Here is a 26,158-nt window from a genome sequence, read left to right on the forward strand (position 1 = left end):
TGGAAATTATCCCCAGGCAATAATAATTCTTTTGTCTTTAAAAAGTATTTAAAGTACTGAAACTGTTGTTTTCAAACATCTTGCAGCGTTCAGACATTTCATGAAGAAGTGTATGTTCTGGAGTTGGCAGTCTTAGATGACTACAGCCTCTGGACAACAGGCAAGATATATAAACACTGTATAGCATACAGGAAGGAGAAGAAGGAGAATGTTCTAACCATGGAAAGACATTCCCTTTTGTAGAGGAATTAAATATCTGTGGAACTCCAGAGTTCTCTTCTACATTAGCTTTCTATGTTGTTCCAGCAAGCCTCTCACGGGCTATAATTCTTCACCTATGATGGATACTCATAATGTTAATGTCCCAATATGTTAGCTTTTCTGTGGACTTTAATATCAAATGTCAAAAGAAATCTGGTTCACCAAGTGACTTCATATAAGAAGTAAAGGATTGGCAGTTCATTTATCGTCTCGCGGTTGTGGTGATGGATGAAGTAGACAGATGCTATCCTTTGCTTGGTACCAAGGCAAACAAGGTAAATGGGAAAAATTTATCAAGCAGAAGGACTTTTAATGATTGTAAAATTTGCTAATACTACATGGGGAGATATCAGAATAGTTATTTATTTTGTAAAAGCCTATTCATTCAAGCATTTATTCATTCATAAAAAATATGTATTAAGCACTTCCTATGTGCCTGGCATAGTTCAAAATAGGGAATTAAAGCAGAGAAACTAGACAATAATCCCTGCCCTCATGACATTTATATCAGCAGGGAAACCTACAACGAACAAATAAGATATATATGTATATGAAGGTGATAAGAGCTATGAGGAAAATAAATAAGTGAAGAGAACTAGGGCATGATGGGACAATGATAGTAATGTTAAATCAGGTGGCCAGTGATACTGTGAACAAAATATAATAGAACTGTACAAATGTAGAGAGGCTATTTTAGATTGTGTGGTCAAGAAAGCATTTTCTACAATGTAACGTATCAGCCAAGACCTGAATGGCAAGGAGACAGCCATGTCAATATATTGGAGAAAAATCTTCAAAGGCCCTTAGTGTTGGAATGAACCAGGAGTATTGGATAAACAAAAGCTAGCACAATAAGAGAGCAGTTGTATAGGTAGAGATAAATGCCCAGAGATAGAAAGGAATAGGTGACAATGGATAAGGTAAGATTTTCGGTCTTCATCTGGATCTATAAAAGAGCATTTTGATGGTAAGGTATTTTTCCCAAATCTGATCCAAAGAGTTATTCTGTCCCTCTGTGAGGGACCTATTTGGTCAGCCATTTCATCAGTCAAACTATCAAAAACTACATATTGTGGCAGGTATGATACTAAATGATGGGAATACAAGAGAGACACCTTTAGCTCTGCCCTCACAGAGTTTATATTTCAGTGGAGAATATATGAAAGAAATGATCACAAGTATCATGAGGTATAAGGAGATTATTACTGGCATTTATAATAAAATAAGGTTAATCTAGCCTATAGCCTATGGCTAATATATACAAAGTGTGATCAAACAACATGATGGAAGTTTAAATAAAAAAAGTATTACAGTAAAAGACACACTGCCATTAAGCCCCCTCAAAATACTCCCCCTTGCTTTGAACAGTTATCCCATCGTCCTTGCCACTTTCTGAAGCAGTTCTGGAAGTCCTCTTTTGTGAATGTCTTTAGTTGTGCTGTCATAGCTGCCTCAATGTCCTGAATCATTCTCACTTTGGGGAAGAGCCAGAAGTCACAAGGTACCAGATTTGGTGAATAAGATGGATGATGACACCCCGTAATGTTTTTATTTGACTAAACTGCCGTATACCAGAAGTAATGTGTGACACGTAGCATTGTCATGATGGGGGATGATTTACAGCACACTTTAAAACACTCTCAACCATAGCTCACCTGACTGACTGCACCAAACAACTTGAAACTTGTCCCACACTGCTACTAAGGTTCCACATGCTGCTTCCCATATTGAAGATCCCTGCCTTTCCATTGGATGGCACTCAGCAGCAGCATTTACCATAGTTTTTAATCACAGTGGAAAGGCTCTGTGTCATAAATAGCTTCTGGTATGGCAATTTATGTCAATTAAAAATATTATGGTGTGTCCTCATCCACCTTATTCACCGGATCTGTCACCACGCAACTTCTAGCTCTTCCCCAAAGTCAAAATGACCATGAAAGGCAAAACTTTTGAAGCGACTCAGGACATTGAGGCAGCTATGACAGCACAACTGAAGACACTTGTGAAAGAGGACTTTTACAACTGCTGCAGAAAGTGGCAAGGACAATAGGATAAGTGTGTTTGAAGCAAGGGAAGTATTTTGAGGGGGATTAATGGCAATGTGTCTTTTACTGTATAAATGTTTTTATTTAAACATTCACCATATATTTTGAACACACTTCCGATGTAGCAATGAAATAGTATTTACCTTACATATTTCACCTCAAAAAGTCATTCCAAGACACTATCTACATATTATAACAGTGAAATAGATTAAATATATCCATTTATATATTATGTTATAATTTTCTATGTCCTTTCATATGCATTACCCATTTAATAGTCACAATAACTGTGACTGAGATCAGTCAGTTCCAATTATCTTCTTTTTAAAGATGAATAAACTGAAGCTGTGGGAATTTAAATTACTTGTACACCACCATCATATCAGTAACGTATACAGTCCTATCCTTCTTCTATACCCCTGTATAATTAGAGCTCTTGTTTGAGCTAAATACAGTAAAACTGTCTATCCAATAGTACTAGATATTTAATTCAGAAGCAAAAACAAGAGAGAACATAGCATCCTAATTCTTAAGAAATTTGGGATCTATTTAGGGAGCTGTAAAGGTAAGGACCAGATAATAAATTGTGCAGAAATTATTTGTGTGTATGAAAATTAGGGAATAATCAGAGTTGTTTGGGATTATTCTATAACCTTGTCTTGATAGAAAATTTTAAACTGGGCATATAAATAATGTGGTTAGATCTTGATATTTTACAATTGGAAATTCTGGGGTTTTTTTGTTTTTTTTTTTTCTTTTCCCATTCTCAAAATCAACAAATCTTATCCAACATTTCTTCTGAGTTTATTGATTAGTTTAAAAATCTACTGTGTTTTTCATTGCACATATTAATTTTAGCTCCTCTCCCCCGCTATGCCTCTCTCTCTGCCAAAGACTTTTGCCCAGGTACTTCAGAAAACTTTATTCAGTATTCTCTTCTGATTATTCTGATGATCTTATTCCTTGCTGTAAGCCAGATGCCAAGATTTCTATTTAAATGACCTCTTCGAAGAATGCTAAATTGTCAACCTTTAGGAAAGCTGCAGTCATTTAATCTTCTTCAATTTCTTAGCAAATTAGTAGATAATTCTATTTAGTATGCAATCCTGAATTTGCTGCCTTACTAACTAAATATTCTCTGTTGCTTTCATATAATACAATGAGTTTATTTTTTTCGATTTTTGCTTGATGTCAACAAATGTCTGGTCCTATTAATATTGATTATTTTCCATTATATTTGATAATGAGCCAGGACTTTGCATACTATCATATAAAATATATTTGATATTTTCAAATAACATCAATGTCTTGTTACAAATATTACACATCATATCTCTTTCGCTTCCTACTATACATGCAAATGTTTCTTTATTAATTAAAAATTGCCAGTAATACATGTTAATTACCAATGATTAAGACCCAAATGTATACAACGTGAATTGTGTATTTGTGATTATGTGTTAATTGTCTTATTCTGCATGGCTATGAAGTGGTTCATAGCATGTACTGTATTGAAGACAAATACTGTTGTCAAACAACCATTATGTGGCAACATGCCAGGTCCTGTGCTAAGTGTTTTTTGTATTCTATTTTATTTTTTGGTCACATCAACTTTATGAATAATTAGTTTTCAAGAGATCCAAGACGGTGGTGTAGATAAACACTGTGCCTGAGTCCTTCCATGATCACATTAAAATTACAACTAAATTATAGATCAACCTGGAGAACCATATGAAATCTAGCTTGAATAAAAGTTTTATAACCAAGAATATAAAGAAGAAGTCAGGTCGAGACTGGTCAGAGGGGCAGAGATACAAAACAGAGACACCCAACCTCCCTGTGGCAGTTAAGAATCAGGAGGGATATGTTGGCAATGGAGGTGTAAGGGACTGCAGCCCCACACCAGGCTCCCAGCCCAGAATACTGGTGCCCATAATAGGAGACCGTATACCATCTGGCTGTGAAAAACAGTGGGGATTCTGATCATCCAGGTGGGACAGAGGCTGTAGGAAACCCAGATGTCTTGTTAAAGGGCCCACGCACAGACTCACTCACTTGTAGGCTCTGGCAGAGGGGCAGTGACTCCAGGGGCATTGGAGGCATATGGAAGAAAGATTGAGGTGTGTGACTTCAGAGTGAGGGCTGGAGGACAGTCGCCATTTTCCCTTGTAGGGCCCTTCCCCCTTCCCATGTGGCCAGCAGGGGTGCACCATCTTTCCTGTGATGAGCTCCCCGCTATACTTATGGTCAAATCTAAGTCTGCATTGGTCTGGTGAGCTCCACTTGCTCCACCCTGCTAACACCCATGGACCCTGCCCCACACAACTCCCCCAACCCTTTCTTAGTGAGCAGCCTGCCCTGCCCGCATCTTTCTTGGAAAACTCAGAGTCCACAGGCCCCTGGCAGGCAGTGACTGGCCTCAGTGTGCTCTGAGACTTTTGCTGAGTAGCTCCAAGTTCAGCACTGGCACCAAACCAGATTCCACATTAACCTGGTGACCCCAACTCTTTCCATTCTAGTGACTCCCTGAAACCCTGCCTCACCCAACTTGCATACTGCATGAGGGTTTTTCAGTGGCTTAAGATTCCTTAAGGTGAGCCAGCAGGTGGCAGCAGGAATTGGGGCATCCTGGCTTTTTCGGAGCTACTCCACGCCTGCTAGTGGTGGCAGCTGTCCTCAGTTCACAGCATGGCCATGTGCCTCCAACTTTAGCACAGACAACAAACAACCACAGATAGGTTTGTAGCTCCTTCCAAGCAGTCCCTGGGCAGTCACAGGCAGTGTGTGACCTGAGTTTGCCCTGAAACCCCTCCCAAGAGTCCCCAGAACCATCATACTTGGAAATTGGCTTTATACCACAGCAGAGCACCACCCAATTAGCCCCACAAGTGGCACACCCAAAGGGCAGTCTCAACAGGCACCAGAGCCCACTGGGGCAGATCCCACTCAGTGGGTAAGCCGCTTGAACGGGGGCGGGAGGGCAGGTAAAGAGTAATAAGAGGTCCAAATTTCCAGATATAAAACAAATTAGTCACGGGGATTTAATGTACCACGTAAGGAATATAGTCAATAATATTGTGATAGTGTGGTATGGTGTCAGATGGCTGCTGGACTTATCATGGTGATCACTTCCTTAGGCAAGTAAGTGTTGAATAACTATGGTGTACCTTTGAAACTAATGTAATATTGTATGTTAGCTCTATTTTTAATAAAAATCCTGAAGAAAAAGGAAAAAAAACTGAAGGAAATAGGTGTATAGTATTCCTAGTGAAAAGATTTATTGTATTTGAAACATATTCTAGGGGTTACTGCTTTAAGTGTAAATGCTTCTGATGCGTAACCTGGAAAGTGACAACAATTTGAGCATAATTTATAATATGCATTTCAGTTTAAATTTAAGTCAAATATTCATTTTATGAATGAATCCCTGATTTTGCAGAAAGCATTCATAAATCTGTTTCCTATAATTTTAACTTTAAAAAATAAGTGTAATTCTTCCCATCTTGTATGTCTATAAAAAAACAATAATTAGTTTTCAATATGAGTTTCCTTCTAAAACTCAGTGAAGATCAGAGGCACTTTAAAAGAAATAGAAACTGATGAGAAATTTCTTTGTATAAAATAAAAAAAAACACTTACGGGCACCAGGAATTTTTTAATCTCTTCCAATGCATGACTCATACGTGAATAAGCTTCCCCAGGTGGAGCAAACACTTCAATTAATACATGAAGTTCATCACTCAAGTGGGCATATTTGGCTTCCCCACTCTTCCTTAGTTCTTCTTCCTGTGAAAGAGGTTATTTTTAGAAATACAAATCCACTGATTTTGCATTGATTTAACTTTTACTAAGAATATGACAAAAGGGCATAATCTAAGTAAATTTTCCATAAGTAGAAACCCTTTGAGAAATAAGAAACTGGTACAAGTCATTTAAAGGTTTTTAAATCATTTTTGAGTGAATGATTAAAAAGAAAAAAAAAATCCTGGCATAATTGTCATCTACAACAGATTTTAATCAGCTAAATGAAAATGCTAAATTCCTGAAAAGACATAGAAATGCCGTTAACTCATCAGTGAACACCACTACATTCTGGAAGAAAAGGACTGTTTTTGAGTCTGATGAGTAATATTTTACAGATCATAAACCAAAGGTTATAACCGTTCTTTAAGAAATCAAGGACTTTCTAGGAAAATACTTTTTGGGAAGCGGTGAAAGGTTATTTGTTTGCCATTAAAGTATGCAAAACGAAGGTTCATCTCCCAGCCTGCCTTCCCACTGGCCCAGATTCTCATAGAGCTTTACATCCACACCTTTTCTATCATTTGCTCCTTCATTTTGGCCAACAGGAGTATATTGAAGGGATAGTGATTAACGGTTTTGTTGGCACTGATTCTCCATGAGCTACATATTCTCAGCTGAACTAACAACGCATTTCTATTGGATCTGTTTTTTTTAGTAGGTCCTTATTGAAGCCTGGTTAAACAGTACAGATGCAGAACAAATCAGTGTATAATCCATATATTTTGCTAAGGCGTGGTAGGTGTTTTACACAAATCATCTCTAATATCACAATAATCTTGCACTTTATTCACACATTTTAGATTAGGAAACTGAGTTCCAAAGACTTGAAGAAACTTTGGCAAAGTTGGGATTCAAACCCACCTCATTTTGCAACCAGATTTGTATTATTTTAGGAATTCAACAAGGCAAAATTTGGTTTAAAAATTAACATAAAGAATATTGTTTTACCTTTCTTTCTTTTTTTTACTTAAAGTTTATTGGGGTGACAATTGTTAGTAAAGTTACATAGATTTCAGGTGTACAATTCTGTATTACATCATCTATAAATCCCATTGTATGTTCAACACCCAGAGTCAGTTTTAACTTTCTTGACCCCCAATAAACTAGCAGTTGTCTCAGTAAATTTCAAAGGATAAAAAAAAATTTTAAACAGTAATTTTTAGTTTTATATGGAAATTAAATTGGAAAAGTGAAATGAGTAGACAAAATGGACAAATAAAATCTAATTTGCTATTGATTTCATACAGGTTAACTGCATGCCCCATATTAACATGTTTGTCTGATTAGAAATGCCCATCATTTCAATACATGCAGGATCCATGACAGAGATGGGACGGTATGCCTGCTTTCCAGCACTTCCCTCACCTGCTCAAAGTTCTCGAATAGCAACACTTGTCAGCTGGGGAATCCACTCTCCACTCCCCTAAGCATACTTTCTATCTCCAGGAGTTTTTACTTAAAAGGGTATTTTCTTAGTGCCCAATTGTCAGTTTGGGGAAGAGAAGCAGTGTTTGATGAAACAAATATGCACCCATGTGTGTAGCAAACATTTCTTTCATGTTTTGGTTATGCGGGATGCAAGCTGTTTGTTAACTGTGGAGTGAGCTGTTTTGTGCACGAGTGCTGGGTTAGTTAAACCAGAGGTTTCCTGATCTTAACACCTTCTCAATACCTCCTAAGCTGATTTCCAGCTATTTATTAAGGGGCACTTGTTAGCCAAATTTTATAAGATCTGCGTATTATGAGGTATAGAATTCAAGTAAGATTTGTAACATTTTAAAGATTCTCAAATAAAAATGAGTCTGATAAGATGTCTGCAGTTGAGCCAATAGGCTGATGCTAATGAATAATGTAGCTTGTTATTTAAAAACATGTTTGCCCTTTCCCATAACCTTTTATATAAATAGATGAGGAAACTGAGATCCTTAAAGATTAAGCAACTTCCTAGAGGTCAAGTGTTAGAATTCCAGCCAGGACTCAGTGAAGTAGGTGATAGCAGTAAAAAGGACCTCAAAGAAGAAAAGTTTACACAGCTGAACCTGTCATGAGTTATTACTGGTTATTTTCTAAACAAGATCTTATATCATTAAAGGTGTGTTATACGTCAACTCACTCATTGGGGTGATTTTTTGACAAAGCAAAAGTCTAAGCTTTAGTTTCTTCATCGGTGAAATTAAGATAATATTACTTACCTCACAGGATTTTGTGTGTTTTGAGAAAATCGAAGACCATTTTGTATAGTAAAAAATGCTATTACAAATTTATTATAATTATAATAAATACTATTGCCTATTTTCTCAAGTAGTATTTTAAGGTAATGTTTGTTTCAACAGAGACCACAATAAATGTGGCTCAAACAACTACAAGAGCTATTTCGCTCTCAAGTACAAGTATAAGCTGGAGGTAGCTAGAGGAACAAGTGGTTGTTCTCTGCCCTGTTGTCCAGGGCTCCTGGTTGCTCCTACAAACTCAAGTGATCCCCTACGATGTTGTTCTTATGTGAGTTGATGAAGGAGAAGGTCCATTATCACTTCTGAATTCCAATCCATGAAAAGGAGAAAGAAAACATGGACAGCAAAAAACTTACATTCAAGGACATATACCAGGGGATTCATACATCATTTCTGCTCACATCTCTTTGGCAAGAGTAGTCACATGGCGGCCTGAGATGTGGGAGCTGTGAATATGGTATCAGACTAAGCGGCCAGAAAACTATCTAATATGTGAAAACTTCCTCTATGAGAGGAAAAATTGTGAATGGATATTGGGTGACAACGAATTGTCTCTGCCATTCAATCTTCATTCAAGGCTGGTTAAAATGACACTTGGTTACTAAATTGAATTGCCATGAAAAGCTAGGCAGTGTCTTTCAGAATGATCAGATTTTATTTTCAAAAACGATACTATACTCCCCAGTTGGATTTGCAACATAGCTCCAAGTTTTGTTTGAATATAAGCAGACGCCACAGCCACTTGAGCAGCAGAAGTGCCTGGACACCAGTAAGTGTATTTATAGTAATTTAATACAATCTATTATGCTATTTCTTACCAAAGAATTCCAAATATATTTTGGGAAAACGCTTATCTTTGCAACAAATGCATTATCTAATAAGTTGATTGTGAATGGGTCTGTAGTGTTTTCATGTTTCTGCCCAATTATCTTTTGCATGTTTTGTAACAAAGATCACAGTACCCTGGGAGGTCACACTAGATAGAGCAGGGAACATTAACAGCAAGAAGAGTGAAAAAAAAATTAAGAAAATTAGAAATGCTAAAAAAGTCCTGGGTGTAAATTGAGATATACAGTTCCAAAGTTAACACTTCAGGTGATTGAATCTACATCTCATAAAGGCACAGAAAACAGTACAGTGACTACATAAAAAGAATGTAAGATGTACACACCAGAAAGTGAATCTACTTACAGGATTCAACATTATGATTAAAAGAGTGTATACTCACTTAATAGTATTTAATCTTCTATGAAAAAGGTACATTTATCTCATTGAGGTTATTTACTTTAACCACCAAGCTTCACAAAATGATTTGTGGTTTTTAGCTATTATTACAAAGAAATCACAAGTTAATAATTTTAACTAAAATTAGTTGCTGAACATAACAGATTTAAACAAAGTCATTAAGAAATATCAAATCCACTTTTACATATCCCCACTCTACCCATGTTATACTATAAGGTAAAATACAAATAAAACATATCAGTTTTTATTAGTTATTTTATAGAAAATAGCATGGCACTAAATAGAGTCTAATTGGAAATGCATTCGTGCATTTAATTGCTGAAAGGATTTTTAAGGAAAATTTCTCATAGGAGTTATCATTTGTATTTCACCTTCTACAAAAGACTTGGGAATAATTTGACAATTAGGCAACTTTTGTCTTAATTCAAAATAGCATGTTTTTTGAAGAAAACTTGAATAAATCCACAAATTGTAAATATTTTTTAAAAGGTTAACCACACAATTCAAAATACACTTTCAGCATGGTCAGTGTATTTTCTTCAAGTCTCTTTTTACAATGATAATAGAAATGGAATAGAGGTCATAACTTTGGTATTGTTTCTTAGGTCACAAGTGTGTGCAAAGTACTTTCTATGGGTTATCTAATTTTATCTATAAAGCTATACTTTATGCTAGATAATGTTATTGCCCTCATTTCATTGATGAGGAGACTATGGCACATAGAGAGAAACTTGTCCAGAGTTACACAGAACTGAATCAAGAAATTTGATTAGAATCCAGGTAATCTCATACCAAAGGTCAAGTTCTTAGTCTATAAAGCTGTGTTGCTGGTACAGGTACTTAAGTGTATGTAAACTTTTGCTGTGTTTGTTAATTATATTTTTCAGTTACAGATGACATTATTATTTCATATTAGTTTCAGGTGTACAGCATAGTGGTTAGACATTTGTATAATTTATGCAGTAATCTCCCTGATAAGTCTAGTGCCAACCTGGAATTATACATAGTTGCTGCAACATTATTGACTATATTCTCTATGTTGTACTTTACAACCCTGTGACTATTTTGTAACTCCCAATTGGTACTTCTTAATCCCTACATCTTTTTCACCCCGCTCCCCAACCCCCTTCCCTCTGGCAACCATCAGTTTATTCTCCGCATCCATGATTCTGTTTCTAGTTTGTTTATTTATTTTGTTCTTTAGATTCCACATATAAGTGAGATCATACAGTATTTGTCTTTATCTGTCTGACTAATTTCACTTAGCATAATACATTCTAGGTCCATCCATGTTGTCGCAATGGTAAGATTTCATTTTTTATGGTTAAATAATATTCCATTGTATATATGTGCCATAATTTCTTTATCCATTCAACTACTGATGGGCACTTGGATTGCTTCCGTATCTTGGCTATTGTAAATACTGCTACAATGAACATAGGAATGCATGTATCTTTTCAAGTTAGTGTTTTGGATTTCTTTGGATAAATACCTAGAAGTGGAGTTGCCAGGTCATAAGGTATTTCTATTTTCAATTTTTTGAGGCAACTCTAAACCTTTTTCCAGGGCCTGCATCAATTTGGAATCCCAGCAACAGTGTATGAGGGTTCCCTTTTCTGCACATGCTCGCCAGCACTTGTTGTTTGTTGATTTATTGATGACAGCCATCCTGACAGGTGTGAGGTACTAGCTCATTGTAGTTTTAAATTGCATTTCCATGATAATTAGTGATATTGAGCACTTTTTCACATGTCTATTAGCCATGTGTATCCCCTCTTGGAAGAAATGTCTATTCAGACCATCTGCCAATTTTTTAATCAGATTTTTTTTGGTGTTGCATTATATGAATTCTTTATACATTTTGGATATTAACCCCTTATCAGATGTATCACTGGCAGATTTCTTCTCCCATTCAGTAGGATGTCTTTTCATTTTATTGATGGATTCCTTTGCTGTGCAAAACTTTTTAGCTTCATGTGGTCCCATTTATTTTTTCTTTCGTTTCCCTTACCCGAGGAGATAAATCAGGAAAAATATCATGAAGAGCAATGTCTGAGAGTTTATTGCCTATGTTTTCTTCTAGGAGTTTCATGGATGTCGGCCTTACGTTTAAGTCTTTAATCCATTTTGAGTTTATTCTTGTATATGGTATAAGGTAGTCCAGTTTCATTTTTTTTCTGCATGTATCTGTCCAGTTTTCCCAACATTACTTATTGAATATACTGCCTTTACCCCACTGTTTCCTTAGTTATAGATTAAATGAACTTATAGGCGTGGATTTATTTCTGGGCTCTCTATTCTGTTCCACTGATTTATGTGTCTGTTTTTGTGCCATATTTTGGTATGTTGTCCTTAGCGAGTCTCCTGAATGGCCCCATCACCAACACCACCAGCAGAGAGAACACCTGAATAACCAAGTTGATATCCTATTCATCATTTTTTTTTAAAATACCTATGTGTTCATCTAGATGTAAACATAATATGTGATGTCATATAAATGTTGTCTTTTATTAAATATCCAATTATAGGATAAATAGTCTGTAAAGACTTACTCTCATTTACTTAACTGACTGAAATATTTATTAACCAAATATTTATTCTCTCAGAAAATATATAAGATAATGTCCATGAGATCTTGACTGAGCTCCCACCATCTCAATTTTATAAACAAAAAGTCAGTGGTATTTGTTCCCAAACTTCTTTATACCTGTTGTATTTGTTATTATTTTTGTACTTTGCCATACTTTTATAATTCCCATTTCAATTTTTAAAATTATTAAAAAACTTCCAGACCAAAAACATGTAGGTTAAGAGATTTTACTGTACCATAAATAGCTTCTGTAGTTAAATTAACTCCATTTTTTCACAATATTTTGTTCCTAGATCAATTATAGCATCATCTTTCCATTTCATGATTTATCTTTGTACATGTCTGTTTCATCATTTTCTCATTTCCTAAATTATTCTGTATATACAAGTGTACCTGAATAGGACATAGGAAAAATACTCAATAAATTTTTATTAAATGAAGTACGTAAGAGTGAAAATCATGCTGCTTTTTTTCTTTCTATCATCAAGCCGTATCTTTAATAGTCATTCTAAGGTTTTCTTTAAATGCTCAAACATTTATTATCCCAAGACCTTGGAATGGAATGAATTGTATTTACTAACAAGATTTTCTTTTAAGCTTAAGAAAAATGTCTCCAAATTATTATTATATTCAGTATGTCTCCTATTAAATGAATAACAATGTATATATACATATATGCACATTTGGTGATAATTTATTTTGTAATCAAATAATGATGCAATTGCAGTTTGCATCATATTAAGTATTTGCACTGTGGTTATAAGCACAAACACAGTCTTTGTAAGGAAACCAAAACAAGCTACTAATCCTAAAAGGTATTCTGGTGCTGCTCATAAACAAATTAGAATAAGCAAACTTTTTGACAATGGCCCCTATTATCTAATCCCTCCTATGGCTTGCTGTCTTTTTGGATAATGGGATTGGCAGTTGCATTAGTTCTTATTAAGCTATTCCAATTTCAGCAGAATCAATAGCTATATAAATATAGTGCTTACTCTTTGCATCCAGGAATCAACCTTAGCAAACTTTTAAGTAGAGTCCAGAGAAAATATCCCAGTGATTGAAAACTCTATAGTAATAATTTTGCAACAACGACCACCATCTCAGAGACTGAATTTTTTTTATTACTTTTATGTATAGGAACAAATCTTTCAAAAATCCTATGAACAAATACCAATCAGTGCTTTCCTGTAGACTTTCCTATGTGGCCATGAGTCCAGGAAAGTGCTTTGAACCAGGACTTAGAAGGTACTAAGTGGAGTGTCTCTTCTATTCATGGCTCTGCTACTAACGTCAGACATTAGTAGATATCTTGCTCAGGTGTCCCTCAGTTTCTTCATATGAAAAAGGAGAGGAGGTTACTAGAGAGGTAATTTTCAAATGGTGATGTATGAAGCCAAGAGGGTTCCAGACAGGTGATTTATGGACCATCTTGGAGCAAAATGAAGTTTCTCCCTCATCCCATTCAACCACTACAGATCAACATAGGCCTGCTTGTGTATAAATATATCAGGAAAGAGGATATTTTTTCACGAGCTCACTAAACTAGAAACAATAGACAGTAGATACAATGTCTGAGGTTTCTTATAACTTCAAAATTTCATGACTCACTATGTGACTTTCCTTCAAAGGCATCTTCACCCTACTACTTAGAACTTTAGTATTAAAAAATGCTACTATCCAAATAGTGTCTAAAGCACATTACTAAGAAAAATCAAAATTCAAAACGGCAACTAATCATGTTAATCTTTGAGCATCTGTAATGAAGCTGCCGCTGCCTATTTTATACACATTATATAATTTAATCTTCATAGAACCTTTGATAAGCACTGGAAGCAGCAGAGTGTGATGAAAAGTGAAAAAGGATTTTGGAGTCAGTGAGATGTATACTTGAATTAACAGTGCTGATATTTATTATCTATAGTATTTGAAAAAAGTTACTAACATTTGTTTTTAAGGCACTTAATGTATAAAATAAGGAAACTCTAGATTGTTCATGTAAAGATGAAATAAGGTAATGTATACAAATCACAAATACAGTGCCTGGCACACTATAAAGGCTCAGAAAGTTATCTTTTCTCTCAGAGGAGCTTAGTAACGTGCTTGCAGTTATTCAGAAGAGATTTGAATTTGGTTTGCAGGCCTGACTCCAAAGCCACACTCTTATGTTAATTGTTTGTTATGAACATTTAATTCACTTGAAATAATATAATTGCAAAAGTTTCAAATTAAGTGTTGTTTCAAAGAGATGTAACCAAGAGTGAATCAGTTTAATACTGGTTTACTTATTATTAAGTTAATTTAAATGTATAACTTCAGGAGAATGTATATTTAAAAATACTCTAAGCCAAAGAGCTCATGTGTTTTAGAAAGATAAGGAAATATTTACATCATCACGTGTACTTTCTTGAATTTTAACTTTCAAATGAATCATAAATTTATTGTCCAGTTCACATGGGCCATATGACATTGAAAGGCCATGTATCATGGAAATTAACAGCCCACGTTCTATTCATGATGTCCAGGTTTAAAATTCCAGTTCTTCCACTTTTAATAGTGTGAAAACTTGGGCAGGTGACCCTCACATTTCGGGCTTATAATTCCTCACCTGTAAAATGATGACAGTAATAACAGTAATAACATAATAAACACTAATTAAATATGATTACTGCTAAATATCATTCTGCTAAATATTTATTATTTAAATCTATATACAAAGTTATATATGAACAGAAAGAGTTAATGTATTCAAAAATCTAGGTTATTGTCCCAGGAGTAGCTCTTCCAGTGACAGGAACAAACTACTTTTTTTAAGTTGAAAACACATGATACAGAGTACTTGCAAGCTTTATACTTTGGATTTTACTTTAGCAATTATTACTGTCATATTTTATCAGCAGAATTATAATTTACTGGAGTGCTTTTTGAAGGCTTTTTCTTCTTTATGCCCCAGGGAACATTCTTTTAACATAAATCCTCTTCAGAAATAAATAAGTCTATTGTCTGCATGGCTTTCTCCATCAAGGAATTCAAATAAACACACATTTATTATTTATACCTTGGTCTGAATGGGATTTGTCTGAATCACCAATTTAAAAGCATTTTTAAATACACTTGTGAAAATTCTTTTATGCCAGTACAAATTAGTTTTCCAAAATTTATCTGCACAAAAGATTTTTGTACAAATGGATATACATAAACACATGATAGAGAAGCAAGGTTTGCTCCTAAACAGCACCTCAGATTCTTGTCACCTTCACCGACAAATCCCTGCTCTTAGAATTGAATGTGGCAATAACACTCCTAGGTTACAGCCATCCTTCCTCCAACTGGTCAGCTGTGGGAGGCAAATTTTTTCACTCCGCACATCAATTCTAACACTATCCAGATTCATGGAGGGTAAAGTACCAGAAGCAGCAATGGAACCAAGGATGATATTTTTAAAAGTAAGTCAACATTTTAAAAATGGAGCAATGGATGCTGTCAAACAGCTTGTGTTTGGAAGTTGAAGGTTTACCAAAGAGTAAGAACCTCAATTCAGAACAATTAAATCATACGTTCTGTGTTATATCAAGGATGATGTAACTTCTCAAATTATGAAGGTGTGTCATGCACAACAGTTAAAAGAGTGTCTTGAAAGAATAAAAGGGCTATTTCACTACTGAAGGAGTAAAGCAATTTTGACCAGATGGAACTTAAAAGAAGATTTATAAGTCATCCTCCTGAATTTACATATGAAAGGCTTGTGTCCCGACATTTTATTTAAAAGTAATTTGCTTAGTAATTACGATACTCACAAACATTTACTTTTGTGGGAATAGAACAATCTGGGAATACAAATTACCTAAATATGCTTCTCCACTCTCTTCTTTCACAAATGCACCTGGGTGTACATGGGCTTTGTTCAGGTTCAGTCCAGGGAACTTACAGGAATGGGAAAGCACTTGCAGAACACTGTGGGAGCCACTGCAAGAGCACCAGTGGGTCCAGAAAGATGGAAGTGGACTCAGGGAAGAACCTGGCACTCCGAGCTCTGTGGTCATCATGGGGGAAGGGCATGTGAACGTAATGGTTCTTCCTGATCTCAAAGGCTGAGAGGAAACCAAGAAGTAGGTTGAACATGCTTTGCCTTTGAGGCGGGAGAAATCAGGGGAACCAGGAACCAGAGGCCCATAGGGGTGGGAGTCCCTCTGTCTTACACTCAGTGGTTACAGGACTTCACTAGTTAATTTCAACCATATCTAAGATGACAAATAAAACAACATGCAATCCTAGCAGCCATAGACAGAAAACTCAGGCAGAACATTTGAACATATACCATTTGAACATGCAATTGAATTGTGGAAAACAAAAGATGAACACTTGAATAAACATATTTTAGGAAGCAATTGAGGAGATAAAATGGCAGGCACAAAATTTTACAGTTTTAAAAGACATATTTTCCAAGGTAAGAACAAACACAAATTTAAAAATAAGAGGCTTAATTTTCTCTGTTGAAAATAAAGGAAGAGATTTTTCTCTCTCCTTTTTCTCAGAGCACTTATTTTAGAAAACTTGTGATTGTAAGTAAGTTCTCTCTTTGAAATAGACATAAGTCCTATGGAAGATAGATATAGGGCCTCTTGTCAGTTTTAGGGCCTTTTGCCAGTTTTATCACATAGAAATGCAGGGGCCTTTTGTCAGTTTTATCACATAGAAATGTCTTTCTCAAAGACATGGACACCATCTCTTTGCAATGTAAGCATCAAAATATATAGATAACACCCCTGTTTCCCAGATTCTGTGGGAGAGTAGGAGCCTAACTTTGCTGGATATCTTGCTCCAAGTTGAAAATCTATTTCCTGTTATAAAGATAAGAGAAGTTTGGTTTTCCTTTGGATGAAGCCCTTAGCTAACACAGATGGTCACCCCTAATAACCAGACAAACTTAGGATGAACTCTGTGTACAAATGGCAGTGTCAAGACCTCTTACTGGAGGACTAGTTATTGTTTATGGTGAGAACAAGAATGTAATAGGTTGTATCTGCTTGGCTACTCTCAACTAGTGATTGGAGAGCGTTGGCTTATAAACATTCCAGCTTCCTCAATCCATAGATGGGGTAGCTTGCATGTTCTTCTTTCTCAGAGTGCCCCAGTAAGGTAAGGTTCAGTTGCTCACAGGTTTAAGTTGTTTGAGAATGCACATTACATAGGTTTCCTTCATTTTCTTAATTTATTTCCTCACTCCTCTACCAGGTCTCCACAGATCTCCTTTCAAATAAACTTCACATAATTGAATCTTGCCTCACTGTCTTTTTCTAGGGGACCTCAAACCAAAACAATTCAGTAGATCAAAATATGGAGAGGATGGGGTAGCTCCATTGGTTAGAGCACTTAACAATAGGGTTGCCGGTTCGATTCTCACATGGGCCAGTGAGCTGCACCCTCCACACCTAGATTGAAGACAATGAGCTGCCACTGAGCTGCTGGAGGGGCAGCCAGATGGATCAGTTGGTTAGAGTGCAGGCTCTTAACAACAAGGTTGCCAGTTCAATTCCCACATGGGACAGTGGGCTGCACCCCCTGCAACTAAGATTGAAAACCGCAACTGAACTTGGAGATGAGCTGTGCCTTCTTCTACAACTAGATTGAAGGATAATGACTTGGAGCTGATGGGCCCTGGACAAACACGTTGTTCCCTAATATTCCTCAATAAAAATTAAAAAAAGCATATTTTTAAAAAATGTAATTGTATAAAACAAAATATGGAGAGGATGATTGAAATCAGAATTTTTGTCCAGAAAGAGTAAATGTAAAGAAAACTACATAAATAGATACCAGTCATGAAGGAAATATCAGAGCTATTGAGGATAGATCTGGGAAAGCTAACATGTACATAATAGGAATTCCATAAAACAAAACATAAGGAAGATCGAAAATAAATAAACAAATAATAGAAGAAAAAATTTCCATAGTCTGGAGATTATAAGGGCTCACCTAATTCCATCCTAGATTGAAGAGAAAAAGATTCACATTAGAGTATATCTCAGTAAAATCCCCAAACGTTAAGTAACAAAAGCAAGTAAACAAATTCATAACAACAAAAAGCCCTTAAAAGCTTTCAGAGCTAGATCTACAAAGGGAAAACAATATAACTGGTAATGGACTTCTCATCTACAAAATTTTGATTTTAGAAATATAGATAATATGTTTACCAGTAAGTACTTACCAGGCCCTGTGTTTAGTGCTTTATATGCATAAGTGTATTTACTATTCCAGAAATGGTATATATCATTCAATAACCCTTCTCAAGCACTGAGAACTGTATGACTGCAGAGTTCCTAGTGCTATGGATACTGAAGATATAATAAGGTGATTCCACTACAAATTATGGCATTTGTTATGCTCCTCCATGAAATACAATGTTCAGACTACCTGGGATTAAGTCTGATGAAAATATTTCAGTAATGCAAGAAGACAAGGCCTATTTCCTAGAAGTCACCGTAGGCTAGAATTAATGAGGACTTAAAATGTTCTGACTATACACCAACTAAAGCAGTAAGCAAAACAAAAGATGTTTAGCAAGAATATGGGTTAAAATGGAAAGTATTTTATGAATCACTTTACTTAGCATGCTGATTCTCAGGATACCTGTTTTCTGTTTTCCATTTCAAGGAGAGGCATTTTCCAGGAAGAAAAGGCTTCATCAAGCCTGAGACGGGCATCTTTTGAATTTGGAATAGGGATGTGGAAGAAAGGTGTGCTGAAAAGAAACCTATGAGCCAATTAAGAAGTGAAGACAACAAGTGAGCTGGCTAAGAGGATCTCAGTAAAATCATCTTTAACTTGAGAGATATTTCCAGAATTGCTTCTGAGCCTCATGATGCTAAAAGGGCAAGTCGTCACCGCAAACCAATAATGGAAAAGCAAATACTAGTGAATCCCAGTTGGGAGGGAGCAAGAGATCAAAGCCAGCCCTGACAGAAAGTTTAGAGTAGAAATATCAATTTGGGGGAGGACATCTTTTGCAAGCAGACATGTTTGGAGAGGAGATGGCAACAGGATGCCAAAACGGCTCTGACCCTGGGTGCTGAAGTGGAGTGGCTACAGCCAGAAGGAAAAACCAAGAACAGAAGGACCACAAAAGCTGCTAAAGAAGTTCCCGCAAAATTGTAGAGATTCTGCCCCCGGGAATGCAACGGCAGCAGACAGATACATGGGGCCCTTGAAGATATGATATGCGAAACTTTACTTTGGACAAATGCACTATACTGTTCACCAAGCAACCAGACTGAGAAGCAAACACCATTAGAACCTATAAAGTGGCTATCCACTGACAAGAATATACCCGGTATCAGTGTGAAAGAGCATCCACATGTACAGCATAGACTCAAGGTCAGTAAATGCCATGAGCAGAAGTACATACTGTTGCCATTTTCAGCTTTCCGGAAAAAGGGTTTCCAGATCTTGTTAGTTCCTGTTTATAAGCCTCTGCTGATATCCCATTTAACTAAAATTCAACAATTTCAACATGGCATTGCAGACGTTTTAATCTGGCACTGGTTTAGCTCGCCAGTTTCACCTTCTGCCATCCCCCTTGCAGACACTATTTTCCAATCACGAACGGAGAAAATCCTCACCTTTCTCTGAAATCATCATTCCTCTTTCAAACCCCTACAGACCTTTGTTCTTCTTGCAAGGTTCAGATCAAATATATTCATCTAGACAACACAGAGCCAGCAATACAGAAATGATTTCTCCATAGAATCTTATCTGTAACATCTTCCAAATAATATTGTATCATAAATATTTGGTATTATATTATTAATATTTATAGTATCCTCCCTCAGAATATTTGGTCCATGGATCATACTAAACAGGGAGTACATTTTTCTGTCGGTAGTGTGTGTGTGTGTGTGTGTGTGTGTGTGTGTGTGTGTGTGTGTGAGAGAGGGAGAGAGAGAGAGAGGGAGAGAGGGAGGGAGGGAGGGAGGGAGGGAGGGAGAGAGAGAGAAATATGGAGGTGTGGAGGTGTGGATTAGGGCAGAGTACACTTAAGTGATGCTTCTTAGATCATATCTAAATGAAAATAAGATGTATAATAACTATATACTTTTGTATTAATTGTTTTAATCAATAAACAGTTTTCTTTTACTTGGATAATAAACACTTTCCAGGGAGAATGGAGGATATAGGAATTTGATCTTTCAGACATTGCAATATCTTACCACATGATCATTTTCCCTTTCTGTCCTTCACTGTTTTAACAAAAACATATTTGATAATGTCTAACAGGAAAATTTCTCTTATACAGTTGACAAAAGGTTGGGGAGAGTGATGGTATTTTTGCATTTTCAAAGAAATCAATGACACTGAAAAGACTAAAGCTGTAAGGAATGATAACTTTATAAACATATATATATGTTATGATAACTTCATATATATGAATGATAACTTTATAAACATACATATATATATATATATATTTTTTTCCCCCCTAACGAGCTCATCTCTGCATTGTTTTTATGGACTTACTGAATATTTTATCAGGACTAGAAAATACAAACCCTGCAACAGAGATACCAGAAATGTGTAAGAAAGCACATCAGAGGAAGGGTGTACTTGTGCCATTTTGTAATTAAGTTTCAAGCGCCACTGTTTACCTGGAACCTGAATTTGGGCATATGACACTAAAGCTACTAAAAAATTTCTCTTGGATGTGGAAAGCCCTTTTCAAAATGTTTTCTTAACGTGTGTGAAATTGACATTTTAGGAAACAGTGTAAGGAAGAGTATGGAAAGAGGAGCTAAAGAGCTGTACTTGGACTCTTCCTTACACCTTACATTTGTTGATGTACTTCTTGCCTTATATCACCCAGAAAATATCTCCTCCAGAAGAGGAACTTTTCTCACTCACATTGATAAGTGTTATTTTCATGGTATCATCTGAAAATCTTTCATCACCACCCAGCTTTGTTTAAATGGGTTATAGACTCACTCTTTACTCCAGGGCAACAAGCATCTTTGAATGCTGTCTGAACAGAAAGGAAAAGTGCAATCATAATAGTTTAAAGAACCAGTGTTTATCCCATAGCACTGATAGTGGATGGATATAAAAATTATGATAGAGCCTCCAAAATGTTAATCCAAAATCTTCTCAGCATAGCCCTTTCCCTGCCAGTGCTAGCCCAAGAGCAAATGTGTCCCTGGCTGTGGCAATCAGAGAACACAGGTCAAAGACAGGAAGGCTACAGCTGTCCTCCGCTCCTTCAACTACAAAACAAAAACAAACCAAAATATATATGTACATATGGTTTTTTTGAAGTGACCATATATTTAGCTGTGTTGCCCCGGTGCTAACATTGCTAGTTAAGACTCTGTGAAAAACAAACAAACAAACACACACAAACATACATTGACTATCCATAATGTACTGAAACTATACTGGGGATTTTATCACTTATGATCTATAATCGGTTACCCGCATTTCAACTTTTAAGGAAACAAAAGATTATTTTGAATAAAACTGATAAAATCTTAAACAAATGGATTGACTCAAACATTGGCTCATGATAATTATCAACCACACACTAAATAATCATGTCTTATCCCACATAACAAAAATAAGTGAAGTCAATCTAGAGGCTGGATTCTGACCTGCAGGATATTTTGCTGTTTACCTCACTGTCAACTCTTAGAGAAAATAGCTGTCAGGAATGCCATGGCTTTTAGAACACAAGAAACTCTCCTTAAACGAAAGGTACCACATAACATACAATATCCCTGTACTCAATGGTCACAGGAGTTCTAATAAGGTGTTAATTCTCCAGGGAGGATTTCTGCAAAGAGGAGAACTCCAGGGTATAGCCACTCCAGTCTTAAAGACCACATTTGGGATGGCAGTAGGATTGAGATAGAACTCACCTGTAAAAGAATATCTTAGGGCCATTATGGATTAACGGTGGATTATTTTTATTCCAGAGGCCAACTCCAGTAAAAGGAAATCTATCATTTATTTAAGAATCCTCTATCATTCCCCTTTTGAATCAAACTATATTTTTCTGAAAAGTAAGTATTCGGAAAGATTGCATTGATAGTTCTGCTCTAACTAACATGTATGTTAATTTTTTTAAGTAATAAACATTTTAAACCCACCTTCATGCCAAGACTCTGTGGTCTGAGTTTTGGGGGTGGACCCTGACCTAAGAGAGCTCATTGTTTACATGGAGAGATAAGGCATCGACACATAACTCATTCTGGTAAGTGACAGGTCAGAAGAGAAGTTACGGGAGTTGACTCCTGGGCATTGAGTATATTCACATAGCAACGTGTACTGGCCCCTCCGCCTTAAGAGCACTAGTCCAAGGTAGGGATACAGCAGTAACAAAGTCAGTCTGCCCACTGAGCTTAGATTCTTGTGAAAGGAGATGAGTAATAAAAGGATGCAAAAATGTATATATAATTTCACATCATCAGTGCAATGAAAGAAACAAAAGTGAAGGGTGGGAGGACCTAAAAGGGAGTGAGCATTATTTGGATAGGGTGGTCAGGGGGTCTTCTCAGAGATCAGGGCTGCGTAATGAGAAGGTACTGGACTGCACAGACTGGAGGAGAGTGGGCAGGTGGGAGAGGCATGGCAGGAAAAGGGAAGAATAACAGAAAATGTCTTCAGGCAGGAAAATGTTAGCATGTTTGAAGAACATGTTATTCTCTGGCTTGAGCACAGAGAATGACATAGAAAGTAGAAGCAAATGAGGTCTGAAATAGAAGATTTAGGCAATTAATATAGGGCTTTGCAGACCATGGTAAAGAGTTTAAAAACAGGCAAGATGTTTCTGAAGTGGATATGTATATGTTGTCTCTTTGGGGGAAAGGAAACTTTGTCCCTGAATTTTGTGAAAGTAGCCATAAAATTTTGTGAAACTGCAAAAAAGGGTCAATTAATTGAGACGATTAGAATGGCAATAATTGTTCAGTTTTCCAGTGATAAAATTGCTAATAAAATATTTCAATACATTAGAAAAGACTCGTTCAGGCTAGAAGTGACTATTTTAGCTTTAACTTTCAACACATGCAATGTCTACTTTCATAACCTACAAAGTATTATGTTAGAAGCCCACCTGAGGATGGGATTTGAAAATGAGAAGGCAATGGGTCAAGAAGAATATCACGAATGTAATCTCACTAACTTGTTTGCTTGGAAAGTCCAAGTTCACGCCATTGCCTTTACCCAATAATTAATAGTACTTCCTTTCAATTTCAAAAGTGTTTAGGTTTGAACAACAAATTAGATGATCAGCCTTAACCACCAGCAAAGTCATGGAAACCACACACTTGAGTCAAAAACAGCAAAAGCTTCTGCCAACATTCACAAGGTAGGTGTGCAAGGAGTGTAACATGAGCTAATGTAGAAGATTAGAACGAATCTGAGAGTGTAGGCCCTGTAGTCATCATTGAGGAACTGGACTTTAATTCTCTAACCTAGGAAAGGATTTGGGGGATATGTGAGGAGGGTAACATTAATTAGTACCATGTTTCTGAGGGAAAAGAAATCAGCGGGCAGTTTATGAAATGCTCTGTCTGGTTTTAAGTTGATTTACTACCGTTCTTTACACCTGTTATCTATCTGTAAATAGAGATGCCTTAAACACATCTCTTTCAAATTCTCATATTATATGGGTTTTATCAATTGCCTCATTTTCGTTTTAAATAAAAAAACTCCTGCTTGTGAAAGATACATTTGCCTATAAATGTATGCATGTAGCATGTATCAATGCATGCTAGCTTGAGAGACTTATAGGTCACCTAGTAATATTGGTTAAAAAAGAAAGGAGACAAAAATTGAGCACAAGTACAATATTTCTGGGATTTTGATCTCACAACTACATAGGTAAACAGTCTTTTAAAGATCATTTTTAAAAGCAATAGTATTATGGTAAATCTGCTTACAGGGCAAATGCTTAAAATGTTTTTTTAATGCCTTGTAAAAGGGTATCTGTGATTTGGCATGTAATTTCCAATTAGAACATCACATAGAAATTCAAAAGGAGCTGTATCCCCCATGTAAATTACATGGAAATAAAAATGATGTGCTAAGGAAAGCTATTAGATGGCACCAAATTGGCTAATGAAGACTCTAATGTCAAGACTGATTACACAGCTATCATCTATCTATCTATCTATCTATCTATCTATCTATCTATCTATCTATCTATCTATCATCTCTCTATCTGTCTATCTATCTAATGAAAAGGAAAAACACTACATCTCTGTATCCAACATAGTTTTATAAGTGATATCTGGCTATTATATCTACATTTCTAAATGTCTGTATAATCAATTTTGCTAAAAATCTTTTTTTCTGTAACTTATTAGAAAAGTAGGTATTCACTTTATATTTTGAATTATATCAAGGCACGGTTAATAGACAGAAAAATTGGAAATGCTTTCCCTCTGAAAAACCAACTTATTCTAATCCAAGTCACCCCTATTTCTTACACAGTTCTCCACATGAAGTTGAAATCTAGAACTTTAAACTTCTATCAGCTGCTATTTTTGCACCCTTGAGTCACACTGGATGTTAGTATCTCTTCTATAATAGCCTTTTAACTATTAAATAAATAAACATATACATATGTTTTTTTAAAGCTAGAACATTTCTATCATTTATTTTCTGAGTTAAAATGGTTTTTTAGCTGTCACTATCCTGGACTTTCATTCTGATGACTTCTACATTGCTAACATTCCTCTTAAAGTATAATTTTAAAACTGTTCTCCAATTTTATTTTTAGTATTTTTTTTTTGCAATCACAGTAGAGAGAAAATAATTATGAACTTATTGGTTTTGGGTGGGAGGGTACATACTTGTAAATATCAGCTACCATGTTTCGCCCCAAAATAAGACCTAGCCAGACCATCAGCTCTAATGAGTATTTTGGAGCAAAAATTAATATAAGACCTGGTATTATATTATATTATACTATATTATATTATTATATAATACCCAATCTTATACGATATTATATTATAAAGACCCAGTCTTATATTACATTGTATTATATAAGACCCAGTCTTATATTATATTAAAATAAAACTGGGTCTTATATTAATTTTGGCTCCAAAAGACGTATTAGAGCTGATGGTCCAGCTAGGTCTTATTTTCAGGAAAACACGGCAAACTAGGCCGTCCCACTCTTAACTTCTCTTTAGCTTGTAGTCAACAGAAACCTCTAGAACTATCTCACATATATTGCTAAATGCTCATAAGTAACATCAATGACAATTTGAAATTGGCTGTCAAAATTTTTAATTGAAAGAATCAGTCAAATGCAGCTCATTATTCAAGTTTATCTATACTTGTTTGTTTTGCAAATTTGGTGAGAATGATATTGACATTCCCATCTAATTCCACTGATAAAACTATCTTACTGCAATTTAGGACCTTCTTCCAATTAAACACCAATCCATTAAACTAGCACATTGAGGATTCAACTAGCTGTGAATCCTTCGAACCCTAATCAAAGCCTTAGGGTAATTGAGAGGCAACATACAGTATTTTGGCGTGTATAATGAGCACTTTTTTAGCCCAAATTTATGAGGGAAAAATAAGGATGCGTATTACACATGAGTAGTACTAATTCCATATCTATATAAATGTTTTCAATTATTTTATTTATGCTTATGAGTTGAAAGTGTAACTCTAGAAATCAATAGCAATATCTGTATGCAAAATAATACTCTGGAATACGATAATCAGTTTTGTTGAACTTAAAACTAACTTGCAACAACGAAGAGTCCTTGCCATTATCTGATGCGTAAATATCATAAATTTGTTATGGTACATAAAATTTCTTGTACCTTGTATCTGTTTTGTGTTTTGTAATTATTTGTTACATAAAATTTCTTGTACCATAATGTTAAAAAATAAATGCTAAGATTCCTTTATAATACAAAAAAACAAGTACAAGTACGTAAATGTAAACAAATAAAATTTTGAATTAAAAA

General features: G+C 35.7%; 1 protein-coding gene across 2 annotated transcripts in view; it reads right to left on the reverse strand.

Moving 5' to 3' along the window:
* The window catches only part of KHDRBS2 (KH RNA binding domain containing, signal transduction associated 2), a 518,678-nt gene that overhangs the window by 268,689 nt on the left and 223,831 nt on the right, over nucleotides 1-26,158 (reverse strand). For both annotated transcript variants that reach the window (XR_004421664.1, XM_033093385.1), the window contains exon 4: nucleotides 5,946-6,092. Coding sequence is in view for 1 of the 2 variants with exons in the window: in XM_033093385.1 (XP_032949276.1) it covers nucleotides 5,946-6,092 (147 nt within the window). In the remaining variant the exon portion in view is untranslated. The remainder of the gene's footprint in view (nucleotides 1-5,945; nucleotides 6,093-26,158) is intronic.

The sequence above is a fragment of the Rhinolophus ferrumequinum genome, chromosome 3 (assembly GCF_004115265.2).
Source record: "Rhinolophus ferrumequinum isolate MPI-CBG mRhiFer1 chromosome 3, mRhiFer1_v1.p, whole genome shotgun sequence".
In the NCBI taxonomy this organism is placed as follows: Eukaryota; Metazoa; Chordata; class Mammalia; order Chiroptera; family Rhinolophidae; genus Rhinolophus; species Rhinolophus ferrumequinum.